Source organism: Dysidea avara, chromosome 3 (genome assembly GCF_963678975.1).
Source record: "Dysidea avara chromosome 3, odDysAvar1.4, whole genome shotgun sequence".
Classification (NCBI taxonomy): Eukaryota; Metazoa; Porifera; class Demospongiae; order Dictyoceratida; family Dysideidae; genus Dysidea; species Dysidea avara.
This window is the reverse complement of record NC_089274.1, coordinates 19,424,872-19,440,208: the sequence shown is the minus strand read 5'-3', so window position 1 is coordinate 19,440,208 and position 15,337 is coordinate 19,424,872. Positions and strand designations below refer to the sequence as shown.

General features: G+C 38.5%; 3 protein-coding genes and 1 long non-coding RNA gene across 4 annotated transcripts; 1 reads left to right on the top strand and 3 right to left on the bottom strand.

The window, feature by feature from the left end:
* On the bottom strand, nt 1-2,151 carry LOC136249977 (ras-related protein Rab-38-like). The gene is made up of 6 exons (XM_066042112.1): nt 1,875-2,151; nt 1,664-1,727; nt 1,585-1,604; nt 781-954; nt 301-423; nt 1-255 (listed from the first exon to the last, which is right to left on the bottom strand). The coding sequence occupies exons 1-6, from the start codon at nt 1,977-1,979 to the stop codon at nt 130-132; spliced, it is 612 nt and encodes a 203-aa protein (XP_065898184.1). The 5' UTR covers nt 1,980-2,151; the 3' UTR covers nt 1-129.
* Nucleotides 2,152-7,876: 5,725 nt separating this feature from the next.
* LOC136249975 (uncharacterized) lies at nt 7,877-9,432 on the bottom strand. Its single transcript, XM_066042111.1, has 5 exons — nt 9,068-9,432; nt 8,881-8,944; nt 8,672-8,827; nt 8,148-8,270; nt 7,877-8,091 (listed from the first exon to the last, which is right to left on the bottom strand). Exons 3-5 carry the CDS (start codon nt 8,804-8,806, stop codon nt 7,969-7,971), a joined length of 381 nt encoding a protein of 126 aa, XP_065898183.1. The 5' UTR covers nt 8,807-8,827; nt 8,881-8,944; nt 9,068-9,432; the 3' UTR covers nt 7,877-7,968.
* A 116-nt stretch (nt 9,433-9,548) lies between these two features.
* On the bottom strand, nt 9,549-11,140 carry LOC136249974 (serine/threonine-protein kinase Chk1-like). The gene has a single exon (XM_066042110.1). The coding sequence runs from the start codon at nt 11,078-11,080 to the stop codon at nt 9,659-9,661; it is 1,422 nt and encodes a 473-aa protein (XP_065898182.1). The 5' UTR covers nt 11,081-11,140; the 3' UTR covers nt 9,549-9,658.
* LOC136249976 (uncharacterized) lies at nt 11,136-15,176 on the top strand. The gene is made up of 4 exons (XR_010698407.1): nt 11,136-11,247; nt 11,314-11,536; nt 14,900-14,966; nt 15,031-15,176. It is a non-coding gene; the product is annotated as an uncharacterized lncRNA (long non-coding RNA).
* The last annotated feature ends 161 nt before the right edge of the window (nt 15,177-15,337 follow it).

The following is a 15,337-nucleotide window of genomic DNA, read 5'->3' as shown; positions in this document are numbered from 1 at the left end:
TTGAGCTTTTTGTACAATTTGCTTTTTAATTCATGTTGATATGTCCAAGTGCAATATATATGATTGACAGTGACAGTTTATTTCATGCAGAGTGATTGTGACAATTAAAGAATGTTGTATATAAGAAATTTATAGAACAGTACACGGTAGCACGGAGTAGCTCTTGCTTGGTGAATCAGTTTTGTTGTCATAGAGATCAAAATTCTCAGAGTTTAGTTTGGCAAAATCAAGGTCATCATTTTGTAAATATGCAACCTGAAAAGGAAGTCACACCCTTACATATACTTAATAGGAGGTCACCTTTTTAATAAGGTACTCAAAAGCTTCATTAACATTTTCACCAGTGTTAGCAGAGACGTAGAACCATTTCTCTATACCTAACTGTTCACACACTTCAGACCCATCCAATTCACCAACATCATGCTATACAATGCAAAAAATATGTAACATGGAATCAAAAATTAATTAATTAAACTTTAACCTACAGAATAATTATTTTTAATCATATTGGAATTCTTAAACCAGCTTCTCTTATGCTTGTGTATGTGTAATATTTGTGTACATATCCAAGTGGTGAGTGTTGTGTTGGCTGTATAGGTGGATAAGAAACGGTTGCTCCAAAATCATTTTAAGAGATATAACTTGAACTAAACTTGAATGTGTTGCTAATCTTGACTCTGTGTTGTATGTGTGCGTGCGCATATGTGTGATGTTACATATGTGAGTGCATGTATATATGTGCACTATATCACCCATATAGTACACCAACAATATTGTTACCTTATTTCCCACCAACACAGCTGGTATGGGGTCTCCATTTAGCTGTGTCACAAGTGAATTATATGCCTTTCTGTACCAGCTGAGGTTTTGTAGTGAGAACTTTGTCTGTACATCGTACACATAAATGACACCCATCGCTTCTTTGCAGTAGTTATGCTGCCATGGAGAATAACCCTGTGGTGTAAACAATGTTTATCCATGCACCCAAGACCATGGTATAGGTGATTAGAACCTAGTCAGACCACCAAGGATTGGAGCTGGCTATATTCACCCATGCCTCATAAACAACGTAATGCACTATAATACTATACGCAGCTGACAGCAAAAGAGACACTAGAATTACAAATTAATTCATCCTGTGAAGCAACCTGCAAAACAACTTGCTATTGCAATTGTTTCCTTGGCAAAGATAGAAGATTGAGTGTACAAGAAACATAGACAGGAACATTTGGCGACCTAAAGCAATGACTTGAATTAACCAAATTTTATTTTGCCAAAGCCAGAAAATCTACTTTGAGGAGACTCAGCATGCAACAATTTTTTTCCCCAGAAATACTGAACCCATGATATAAGTCCAGCTTTTAGGCCATCACAGTACACGTAACAGGTCCATTGCTGACCAAACAATGTGCTCGCAAATTTGCACATGTACTATACACATTACAAATCATGAGTGTATAGTGAGCATTGGAAGGCATAACTAACACATAACTAGCAGTACACGGTGAAAAATCCTAAGCACTACATGATCAACTATAATAGTGAAAATTAGTATAAACACAACATCTTGTAACACACACTTACTGGTAGTTGACATCGTCCACCTAAATTAAGACATACGACAATTGTAACAAGTAATGAGTGCTAATTAATGTTAGCACACCTGAAACATCCCAGAGTTGGATGACATAATCTTTGTCATTATGTCTCACCCCATCAGTACTTGCCTAGTTATACGTTAAGGACTGTAGTTTTCAGCCTGGATGATCACGTGGTCATGTTCAATCATGTGCAGCTACATCATACACATGTTATTACACCAATCCTAGTCCCTACATAGCTATCCTGCTTAAATCTATAGCTAGCTAGGATACAGTAGGATTTTGCCGCTGGTACTTGTCTATCAAAGAACTCTTCCCAACTTTCACATCCCCCAGCAATACGATCTTGAGAGGTCTTGCCTTCTGAACTTCACTCATCGCTTGTAATCGTAGAGATTTTTATAACTATTTCCTTCACGTGAGATCACCACTTTTGATCGCTCGCTTGCAGCACTATAGAGTGGAGAACAACATCCAGCCTATTTATTGCATTTGATATCAATGTGATACTGCCATAAACAGCAAATTCCAGTCTAGTTCCAGAGTTCGGGTGCAGTCTAAAGTCCACAACCTTTACAGTTCAACACATTACGTTATTATGACGTAGCTACGCGTGACGTGATGATTCGTGCCGCGACGTGACGATTCGTGCCGTAGAGTTATAAAAACGACTGCTTTATTAGAGTTTAACACACTAACACTCTAGACGAGTTTCTGCAACTCTTCCGGCCGGGCCTACCTAGATCTTGACTTTAATATCATCTAGCCATGTGGAACATAATAGAATGTTGCATTCAGTCAACAAAATCTATGTTTGCTATAGCTATAGCTAGACCAAGCACTTATTATTATTTGAGTAAGGTCTGACAGCAACTTGCACTGTAGCCTTTGGATTTCCTAACCTAAAAAACTGAAATTGGAGACTTTAAGATATCTTAACTCAGCTAATAATAAGAAAATGGACCAAAGAAAGGGGATAAAAATCTCTAGGCTGCAACCCCAGGATTCAACTTGAACTGCAGGCCCCTTGCTGAAAGGAAGAGCCAGTTCTGTCTTCAAAGCACTTAAAGGTTCATGATGATGATGATGCATGCATCAAATTTTCTAGGCTTCACTGAGGAAGTTGTGTGTCAACAGTGAAACCTGAATGCCAAGTATCATGGACTTACCGGCAGGAATTATGTTCGTTGTGGATAGTGTTGGACCATCAACCATCACCAAAATGGAAAATCTTATGACTAAATACCTAATGCACTAACCTCCACAACCCCTTCCCAGAAGATTAGTGGGGTATTTAATCTGAAATTAAGTTCTGCCCTACTAGTGGGGCATTGACCATCCAAAATGCATTTGTTTAACTTGCAATCTTCATAAAAATAACATGCTTGTTGTAGCCATGCTACAAGGGGATTTGACCACTATAGTTCATACACCCAGCATAAAGGTGGAGAATTTGATTTTTCAAAAGTCAAATCCCCACTATTTAGAGGTGGGGGATAATACAATTAAACCTCACATAGTGGCCACCTCATTATAGTGGCCAGGTCCAAACGGATTTTCCATTATATTACATTTATTTAATTTTCATTAATACTATAGGGCCACCTCATTATTAAGGCCAGTGGCCACATACCACAGGACCAAACTAGCAATGTTCCCTCAGTAAAGAGCAAGGTATCACTGCAAAAATTGCTGCCTCTTAAGTGCATATTTTAACTACTGAAAGTGGTAGCTACCCATAATTCTGGCAGCATACTTCATACTTTTCCAACCATTATGTCTCAAGTACTGCTGGAATAATTGGTACATTGTATGTTTCTACCTTTCTCTGTGATAAATTCTACATAGTGTGTTAGATCAATTGTACAACGCAACTGGGCAGTTGCTGGTTTGTTGAAGACCTCAATAATAAGGCCATTTTGTTTTATGACCGCATTAATGAGGTTTTCGGAAATATAGGGCCACCTCAGTAATGGGGCCACTTATCATGGGTCCCATAGGTGGCATGATTTCACTGTATTAATAGATGCTACCACTCATGTCATCTGGAACTACCCATCTAGGTGTCTTAATTCTGCCCCATGCACAACAGTTTCAAGACAGTGTATGCTCCGCTTGCTTGCCAACATATCCAAGTGTGTGTTTTCAAATTTGCACTGTACAGAGAGTGTATAACTGCATGCTGCTGGCAAAGTGTTGTTTCCTTGAGATATGGCAAAGTTTCTGCAAGCCACTTGTGAGATGTTGCAAACAGTTATGCTCTGGCTTGACTAAGTCTAACCTGTTAACTGCATTGATAAGTGGTGTCAATTAAGTTCACACAGAGAAGAGATCTAACTACAGTGCTAGTTCCTGTAAAAGCCAATCACACTGATATGGAACTGAGCTTCATCTGATACCCTATAAACTTTCCAAATTTGCATTGCTGGCACATGCAAACTGGAACAACTTGTTATCCTTGCCAGTCACCAAGACCCACCTGTCATCATGTACTCTATAGCTGTTACTTTATACATGTACTATCATTCCTCACAACTGAAATACAAGATTGCATCTGTGGTATCAAAATATTTGCTGATGTGGATGGCAAGTGTGCACCAGATTCTCCTCCGTCCATTCTAGTATGTCGTGTGTCGTGTTTACTTTAGTTGAGTTCATCTGCCTTTTGTGCTTCACATGGCAATCTTGTGGCCTACATGCGGCCACTAAGCTGTAAAACAGTTAAACCAGAATACCAGTTGTTTACTGCCAATACCACACTGTGGATATTGGCTGCCTTGGCCACTATCTTATGGAGAGCATCACTGCTACACAGAAGGTTATGAACTAACAATTCTCTCATTGCAAAGGAGCTAGTGCTTGATAAAAAAGCAGCAATTATCATGAATGCCTTTCATCATTTTTTTTGTTGGTAATAGTCTAAATCAGCCTTGCCATCCTGCACTGGCTTTGGCCTTATGTGTAGCCGCAGGACTTGTATCACTTCATCAAAGTTCATGGTTTCAAAAAAATAAAAGTATAATGATTAACTGAACAAAATATTTATAGACCACATCATGTACATATCATCTAACTTGGCTGAGCTATGCACATAATATTATAAGAGGCATGCTAACATGTCACACTGGTGCAGTAGTCTCAAAGAGCATGAGGTTCCCTTATGCCATCCTGCTAAAATTAATGATGCAAAAAACAGTAAGGTTTATTGTTTTTGGCTTTGACAGGAATATAGTTCAGTGTGTCTTCCCTATACCAGCGACTTCAACGTGCTGTCGTAAAGAACAAACAAAAGCATTGGTACCTGCTTTACATGCAGGACAACTAATGTGACAATAATTAATATATTGGGAACCAAGCATAAATATTAATGTCCTATATTTGCTGTGTAGCATGCATGTCAATAGTGCATGCTTTAAAGTACATGATCCTTATGCCATTTTAAAAGTACATGTAATGAAATAATAAGCATACAGGGCTAATTAGTTAAACTGCAAGGAAATTATTGTATACACAGTATACATACATTACAGGTGGTCTACACATGGTACAGTTTCAGTTTCTACATGGCATTTGTCAACGAACTTGGGCATAATTTAAAGCCAACACAATTTACAATAGTTACTGCATGGCAAGCAAAGGTTCAGAACTTGTCCTATGCTATGCACTTTCAGTTTTTATGTTGCAGTGACACACACCTCTTGCCATACAAAAACCCAGTTTTAAAACACCTACAGTGTAACCATTAAGGTAATGTATGATCTTTTAGAGTGAAAATTAAGCAGGATCATAGTGAAACAGTTGTGCCAGGTCACACGCAGTTCCTCAGTGTAAACTGCTGTATCTGCATGTTCCAGTATCATTGTCTTATGCATCTGTAATTTGGTCCCCCTTTACCATCTGTGACAAAACTGTTTTGGAAAAGGTACAGTATAAAATTAAAGCTGCTCGATTTGTGTGTAACAATTTTTCAAGTTATTCAAGTGTGTCATCAATGCTTTCTGAACTAAAGTGGAATTCATTGGAAGTCAGACGGAATCAATCAAGACTTATTATGTTTTAAATGAGATAGTTGTTAATCATCATCTGGAACAAAAACTTGAGCTCACCAGCAAAAGTTTAGACAACTTCAAGCAAGGATAAACTCTTATCATCATTCATTTTTACCAGCCACCACATGCAAATGAACTCTTTGCTAAGAGATGTAGTTGATTCTTCTAGTTTAGAAAAGTTTATGAACTAATTGTACATGCATACATACACTCATGTTTGAGTTTTGTGCATCACAAATAAATAAATTAATAATTTTTTTAGATGCACAGTAGTATCTGTCCAATCATGCAAGCTGCCTATTTACTACAGCAGTAATGAGGTAAATCTGAACAAACAGTTTTGCATGTCAGAGCACACCTATGTGCTTAAAACATAGATGTAGTCTATCATGTAGATATTCTGGATACTGGTGAAAGAGGCTTTTACCTACTCAAATACAACACACTGGACCAACACACAGATGGACATATATTTTGGCAATTTTCCTGCCCTACCCCAATTGCAAAAGTGCTTTATGAACCCACGACCTCTTACATGCTAGTCAAGTGTTCTACCACTTGAACAGTATGTGCTGTGATTTTCAAAGGAATGTTGCTCAAGTTTTCTCTACACCTTGGCCTTCTACGCGCTGAAGAGAACAAACAGAAGCATGCCTGGAAGCACACGTGAACTTGTGACAACAATCTTAGAGTAGCCGGATGATAAGTGCTTCATTATCAGCATAGATCGTGTCGATTCTCTCCAAGCAGTGTTGCCAGATGATTGCTCCAAATGTTAATTCATGTGAAAAATAAAATTAATTTGTTCATTAAAAGTTCATAATCCAATGGTCACCCTCCAAAAACAGCATGTACCAAGCCCACAAATTATAAATAGGTGGATCTCTGTGTTAGTAAGGCACTACAGAGCAAAAAAAAGTCACAGCCTGAGATTGCTAAAAGTTTATAAAAAATTCGTGGATTTTTTCAGGTTCATAAATTAACAAGACAAAAAGTTCATAAATCTATGAACTTTATTCATAACATGGAAACATTGTTGCCAAGTTTGGTGAGTAAGCAGAGTGACGGATGGACAGACGGGTTTTCAGCTTAATAATATAGATAGATAGATAGATAGATAGATAGATAGATAGATAGATAGATAGATAGATAGATAGATAGATAGATAGATAGATAGATAGATAGATAGATAGATAGATAGATAGATAGATAGACAGACAGACAGACAGACAGGTAGATAGATAGATTGGATGTATTTAAAGCATCAGTTTTATATTGTCTCATATAATATTCCCGTACAGCAGGGCTGTAACTGCTAGAGGGCGATGAAGTTCTGGCTGGAATAACTTGCCAACTTCATGCAGTGATTGAGTCAGAAAACATGGACATATTTACTAACCAATTACTAGACAAATAACTTAATAAAGCTGTACTGTAATCATGTGTACGTGTGTAATTTTCCTTGGGGCGTTATTCACTCCCTGGGAACATCAGCACACCGTCTACCCAGTGACAATAAATAAATAAATAAATAATACATATGACAGGTACAAAATATGACTTTCTTTTCCACTACATTTAATGTTTCATGCCATGCACCACTGTTTCTCTCATTGTACACTTATACCTTTTCCAAAGCACTAACACTTTTAGTGTTTCTAACAAAATTCTGTTTGTACTTGCATAAAATAAATGTCACTAAGTATAGTCAGGATGCATACAAACATGTGATGTGGAATAATATACTATGCCAGTAGCATGCCCACAGCTATTTCAAATATGTTAGATCTTTAATTAATTACCCTCAAGTTTACAAATGTTTAGTGATTTTGTCACTAATTACAACTTAGCACAGTTTGCATCTGTGTCGGTGTGTGGGACACATTATCAATAGTACAACTGCCTTAGCTTAGCTATGTTTAGTTCAGCTGTTTAACTTACTTGTGCACTCTCATCATTTCAATTTTATGTAGCTACTTTAAAAGTTACATCATCGTGTATGCTGCATTCATGAATGACACTGATGTTAATAGCTGGCCATGCATATAATAATGTCATTATAAGGATGTAGGGTAGGTATGCTATATTAAACAATGGTGTAATGCTTAAAAATGGATTTTGCCTGGCACAAACTGAAAGTATTCCATGATAGTTATCTATGTTAACATTTCAGTGTATAACTGTCTATTACAAAATGCAGTGACGTAATTGTATGTGTTTGTAAAATTTCAGGTTCTGAATAATATGACGTTTAACATCTAGTGCAGAATATTATACACAGCTTATATACTACAAAGTGACAATGGAATGCAACAAGTTCACATCACAGTACACGGTGCAGAGTAGTTCTTGCTTGGTAGAGAAATAACATTGTCATAGCGATCAAAACTGTGGGATCTTAATTTAGTAAAATCCAGTTTGTCAATTTGCAAATATGTAACCTGCAAAAAGATTGGAATTCACACCTTTTACTACTTTAAGGGAAATGTTTGGTTACCTTTTTAATGAGGTACTCAAAAGCTTCATTAACATTTTCACCAGTGTTAGCAGAGACGTAGAACCATTTCTCTATACCTAACTGATCACACATTGCAGACCCATCCAATTCACCAACATCATGCTATACAATAATACACATGGCTTGGGTATAGTTACAACATCAATGAATGAGTGTTGTGTGCATGTATAATATGCATATGTGTAGCTATAGGTGAGCCCACATAATTGGTTGTTATACCGGAATCTTGTCCCAATTTGTTCAGTTATCATGCTTGCATTTTGGAGGAAATCAATATTCTATCCCACTAAAGTCATGCATACAACAAGAAAATAGGGAGCTGTTAAACCCCAACTGTGCATGGAAGTTAATTCCCAAAAGCCACAGAATGACAACAAACCTGCAGGTATAATTGACATGTCACCTATGAGCTAAACTGTATGCATGGGATAGAAATCAGTTAAAGCACATCTGCACACTTGAGTTTGTGTACGTGCATGGCACACTGTACTGTTCTGTATTACCTTGTTTCCCACCAACACAGCTGGTATGGGGTCTCCATTTAGTTGTGTCACAAGAGAATTAAGCATCTTCATGTACCAGCTAAGATTTTGCAGTGAGAACTTTGTCTGAACATCATACACAAACATGACACCCATCGCTTCTCTGCAACAGTTATGCTGCGATGGAGAATAACCCTGTGGTGTAAACAAGTTTGTTCATTCCTTCTCACCTGCAGTATCCCAAAGTTGGATTATATAATCTTTATTATTACATTTCACCCCATCGGTAGTAGCCTATAGCTATATGTTAAGGAGCTACAACAAGCATGCACTTCTGAAGTACTGCATAATGTGCTACAGTCACTCTTTTGTACAAACACAAAAGCCTGCCATAGCTGTACGAGCTAAAAAGGATACAGTAGGATTTTGCTGCCGGTACTTGTCTATCAGAAAACTCTTCCCCACTTTCACATCCCCTAGCAGTACGATCTTGAGAAGTCTTGCCTTCTGAACTTCACTCATCGCTTATAATCGTCGTGGTTGTTGACTAGCTAGCTATTCAGGCCTATCAGTAGGTATATATTATATCAGCAGCTAACAAGCTTCAGTTATCCAAACTTTCAGTTTACCACTTTAGCTATATAGCTACTACGTGAACAAAAAAAATTCATCTTTCCAGAAATAACTCGAGGTGCAAAATTCAACCCATTTATGTACTACATACTGATCCCTGGAAAACCTCGCGCTGTTATAAGATTCCGCCATAAACAGCGAAATCCATTCTCGCTTCGATCATTATGACGAAATACGTAGGACGTAACTTCGAAACATCAATGTTAGTTGTATTATTAGTATTTGTGTACACGATGCATTACATTATACAGTGCCGAATCAAGCATTGATATTAATTCTTAAATCATAGAATGCTGCAAAAATTTACAGATGATTGACAAAAAAAATCTACAACAGATAATTTAGAAAAAAAGTGGCATCAATCCAGTGAGGTTGTTAGGTGTGTACTGACAAAACAGTGCCAGTATCAACTGTGACTGAGGGAGGCTTGCAAATGATGTCTGACAGGTTCTCTCTGATCTTTTTAAATACTCGCTTAAATTCGATACCATCTCCCTTTGATCTTCTGAAATCAACCAGTAAATTTCCAGGTTGTAATTGAAATAATGAAATACGTATCCCCAAGGGGTACCCTCGTCTGTCTTCAGTTGCCACTGAAATGCTGGTCAAATCTGGCGATGGTTTGGGGTCATAGGACAGTTTTTTCAGCATGGCATTTAGTTTGCTCCACACAACAGATGGCTCCAATTTTGTATGAAATCTTGTCATACGCATTGCCAGACGTTGGAATGGAGCTTGGGAATTGGAACCAGCTGGAGTACATGATATTTGTGTTCCAACAACCAACTCATCGTAACACGAAGGTTGTGTGAAGCAATTATTGTCAGCTGCTGTCAAGGACACGTCACCATTGTCAAGGATCAGCGGCTGCGAAGAAGTCACTGTCCGATCATTTCCAGTTCGTTCACGATACCTAGGAGAACTCTCAATTTTCATTGATTTTGTGGGATAACGTGGAGAGGGTACAGCATCTTCAGATAAAGGCAAGTGGGCATATTTCTTTTTGTACCAGATGTGTTTCTTGATCTGTTCTATGGTGTACCTCTTTGCTGGACTAATCCTCAACATCTTCTTTAAAAGAGCCAGCGGTTCATTACTGATCTTGTTCCACGGTGAGATGAAGAAATTGTGAACACTCCACTGCTGATACTCCTGGTTGTCCTTTGATGGTTTGTCCCAAGGCAATTCCCCTGATAACAAAGCCACAAGTGTTATTCCACAAGACCACAAATCTGCTGGCTGAGCATGATGCTCTATACCAGCGTAAACCTCAGGGGCAATGTAGGGAATTGTCCCACAAGATTTGCTCAACTTTCTCTCATCTCCTCTGTACCTAAACACTGTTGACAAGCCAAAGTCTGATATCTTCAGAACATCATTGCTGTCTAATAATAAGTTTTCAGGTTTAATGTCTCTGTGTACCACCCCTCTGCTGTGTAAATATTCCATTCCGTTCAGTAGCTGCACAAAAAAGTGATGTGCCATCCCTGGGACCATGCCTTTATCAGGTTCGATTCTGTCAAACAGTTCTCCGCCACTGGCGTACTCCAAAAACAGATAGCAGATGTTGCCTTCTGTCCGCTGGCCAAAAAACCGAACAATGTTTTCATGTCTCAACAGTTTCATCACACAAATTTCTTTTTTCAGGTTGTTAGGATCGAAATCCGGGTGGTCAGCCGATCTTATTATTTTAACAGCTACACACTCTCCATTGCTCCTGTTCACTGCTAACTTCACTTCTCCGTACGCACCTTCGCCTAACGTCTGCATAAAATCCCAACCTTCCACAAATTCCATGCCGCAAAACTGAAATTTGCGCGCCAAATGAAACTCCCTACCACAATCGATTCGAGGATTCTATTTGTCGACAGGCAAAGTCAAGGATGAGAAGGGTAATCTTCCACCAAACTCTACACGATCAATTCTGTGTTCACCCCGGTACGTTGGTACCATGGTGTAAAACGGTACCCACTCAGGCTAGTTAGAAGTTACAGACGTACAATTGTTTGTTCTTGCTTTTGTTCAATCAGGGTGCTCGCTATTTGAAATGGCGAGTGAAGTAGCGAATACCAAACGTCCAGCAAGCTCTCCAGCCAATAAGGAGAAGAAAACAAGAGCAGATGAGTGCGTAATTTGCTCTGAGTCTGCTACAGCTGATAATCTTCGAGTGTTTATGGTGTGAGGGACGACAGCACGCAAGTTGTACTATCAGGGGCGGATCCAGGAGCTGGCTAGGGAAGGGGCACAAACAGGGTGAGTTGTAGGTGGTTGCATGCATGGGGAGAACCATATTCTCTATAGTTCAGTGCTGCTTTTTTAAAGCAGCAAATAATCACCTCTTAGTGGTGTCTCACTGTTGATATTTGCCATTTTGGCCTTTTCAGATGGTTGTGAAGTCTTAAAACTGTTTAAAAGGCTCTGAATGTCTTAAATAACAGCAACACGATAATTATTTTAGAGGCGCTTAGTACGCACGAAGGTGCTGGGTGACTATTTTACAGTTAGTTTGACTTCAGTTCGCTTTGGTCTCAGGTGAATTTGTAATAAATGCTAGTAAAATGTGCATATTTTCGTAAGTTTTAAACTGATCTTGGTTGGCCTGACATAAAATTTACTAGCTGTTTTAATCAGAAGCATGGCTGGCTCCTCCACAAAGTGGAGAGGGGGGGGATTTACCCCAAATGCCCCATCCTGGATCCGCCCATTGACTATGATAAGTAATGATCAATGTAATGCCATAGCCAACCTGTCATCTCCTAATATTGTGTTTTTCTGTTCGTCCTGTATACAAATGGTTCTGGTTGCTTTAAGATGTTATGACAGTCAATCATTTAGGCTGTAGAACCAGGTGTCCTACAGACCTTCAGCACTTGTGCTGTAAAGCATTAATAAATAAATAAATTTTTCAACTCTAAGATATCCATTCTAGAAAAAGTCCATGTCCAAAATCCAACAAACTGAATCCAATCTTTGCAAATTCGTGAAAAATGTTGAGTCACAACTGGAGAAACACGAGAAAACAATAACTACCCTGTTTAACAATCATAAAACCACCCAAGTGTCCACCGCTCCTAGCTCAACACCTTCTATCACAGAAGAATCTGTTGCTAACATTGCTGCCTCTATCACCGCCGAACAAAGAGAGAAAAGGCAATTAAATGTAATCATACACAACATTGCAGAATCCAGTGCCAACGAGGATCCTAGTAGAAAAGAAGACGATATCGGAAAGTGCAAGTCTTTGTTTCAAACATACTTGGGGGTCACTGTGTCTATTCAAAATGCCATCCGCTTAGGCAAACGATCTGACAAACCCAGGCTTACTAACTCATCACTAGACCAATGCCACACGACCATACAAATCCCCTCCTAGCCCCAGTATTCCCAGGGTTTGCAGGTCGAGACTTGGTTGGGGTTTGCATCGCCAGTATTTCCCCAGTAGGTGGGAAATAAATAATCAGGGATGCAAATCTCTTCCCCCACCTCAGCCCGTATTAGTGGTAGTCGGGGATTACATTGATAGGTGCATTAGTGAACCTCACAGTGCTGAATATTTCTCAGTGATTACTGGTAGGTTGAATATGGCTAAAACATTCCATTTTTAGTGTTTGCATCTGTAACACAAGTTTTGCATGCACAATTAAGCAAAATATCATGTGATCACCAAGTATTGAAATTTCCGATTCTTCATAAAAAGTACTTGATACTAAAGTATCGGACATTCTGGTATCGGTATCAATATTTTATTACTTGTATCGCCCACCCCTGCTGTTTAGTGGTTTTTTTTAGTGCTCACCTGTTAGACCACGAGTCTTCTTTGAGATGTGATGTGAGGTGTGACGATGAGCAGAACAGTCTGAGAAGCAAGCGAGAAAGCAAGTGACGAATGAGGTCTCATGGCAGTAGCCAGAAGTGAGGTCAGTGCAAGGGTCAGTGTGAAGTGAGCTGTTTGAGGTGAAGAGTTATGCCAGAAGATTACACAGAAAGTTCAGGTTGAAGACTTTGGATCATATGTTGGGGGACCAAAACGCACAAGGCAAACTGAGCTTGGAGAAAGGCACTATTTTAACTGAATGGCTGGATGAAAAGCTAGGAGGAATGCCAGAAGTTTGCTCTATAGACCCAACAGTAAACCACTCAGTTTCTGTGTGGGACTGAAATGTAAGAAAGTAACAAGTTTAGACATGATGTGTGCACTAGCTCTACTGAAAATGGTCAGTGCATGTAGGCTACTGTGGGAAGTAGCTAACTGAAAAGGTATGAAAGTATGTGATGCATCACAATCACTTTTAATGAATTCAGTTGTGTCATCTTATTTGAACTATGCTTTACCAATATGGGGACTCCCTTTGATTCAATTTCATCTTCAACAGCGGTTACGATCAGGTTGTTCATTTCAAAACCAGGTTAGTGTTAGTTGTTGCTCACACAAATATACCATGTCACATTTTGGAATACTATACTTATTACACTCTTTTACAGTTTCCTGTTCCTTAACTTATTGCTTGTAGCGTGTTCCATCATCATACCAATTCCACCAGGGAAATTTCACTTTTCCTTTCAATTCTGTTTGGTAGCCAGATAAATTATCACACCAGAACTACAGTACGTTTTGCTAATCCTACAGTATCTGATGTCATCTGGCCATTATGCAAAACTTTTCAATAGAAAGCCACTCATCTGTGGAATTCCTTGCTGGCTGACATTAAAAAGCTTCCTGATTTTCACCATCAACATAATTAAGCATTGCCATTATATTATGTAGTGTAGTGTATCCATGCAGATTACTATCAGGGCTTCATATCCTGGTCTGCAGCATATCAAGAAGTTTGTGGAGATTTGGCCCAACTGCAGCACCGAATTGTTCGCTATAAGTTGCATAGTTTCTATTGTACTGACACTACTCACATATCTTTTCACTCAAAAGACGAATTTCAGATTCACAAGTACCATGAGAAAGAGCAACTCTTGACGAACAGGATGGTACCAAATGAAGCTCAGTAAACGAAAACTTTGCTTGTCATTTTCACAATGAAGGAACACAATCATCTGCAATACATTTCCAGTAGTCATTCATATATCGTGACATGTTTGGATTATCCCAGATTCACAGCTAGATTCTTTTAGTTTATTCTTAAGCGGTTCCAACAAGCCATTGTGACCACTTATAGCGTAAATTACCACTCATCAAAACAATGGCAAAGTTGGATGTTAAATAATAAAGTGATTCTGAGCAAAGTTCTGTATGCATACTAAAGTTCTAATGTTCCAGTACACCTGTCACGAATACACTATACGCACCATAGACGGTCTGTGACGACTCCTTTAAGCAGAAATGTCTCAAAACCTACGTACAAAAGTGAAAAAAAACAGCAACAGTAAAGCCTTTGTAATATAACAAGTTAAAATAATTGTAGCTGCTAAATTGCTTTGATTATAATTGGACTAATCACCTGCAGCTGACCTGTCCCACAATCACATCAGCTAAACTGGTTGTGCAGTGTTGCTTGGCAACACGCCATTTTTTAACCAAAATATATAATGTGACACAAAACTACAACCTTGAATTTTATGCAGACCATTTAACAGTTAAAATTAATGTTAATTTGTTTATAGAACCAGTGGATGACTAATGCCATTCTTGCAGGATGATGGGTTTTTAGAAATTGATACAACTCACTTGGTAAGACTTTTATCCACATTGAAGAACAAAATAATGCATTTGAAAAAATGTGCTATCTCCATAGGTAAGGTGTAACAAATTACTTGTACATTGGGATATCGTGTGCGGTTTTTAAGAAGGCATACAGTTACAGCAAGACAGGATGACAATGGTTATGACCATGTATATATGTGACCAAATTTGACAAAACAAGACTTCCGCACATATTTACTTCTATAACTTGGCCATAACTCATTGTAAGTTAATGCTATTAGTTGCAAATTTTGACCTGGTATTTTACCATGCTATAGAATAATTGTGTGGACTTTTTAGGTCAATAGCTTGCTGACTAGTCAAGTTACAGTTGGTTAAAGTCAGAGAATTGGATATAT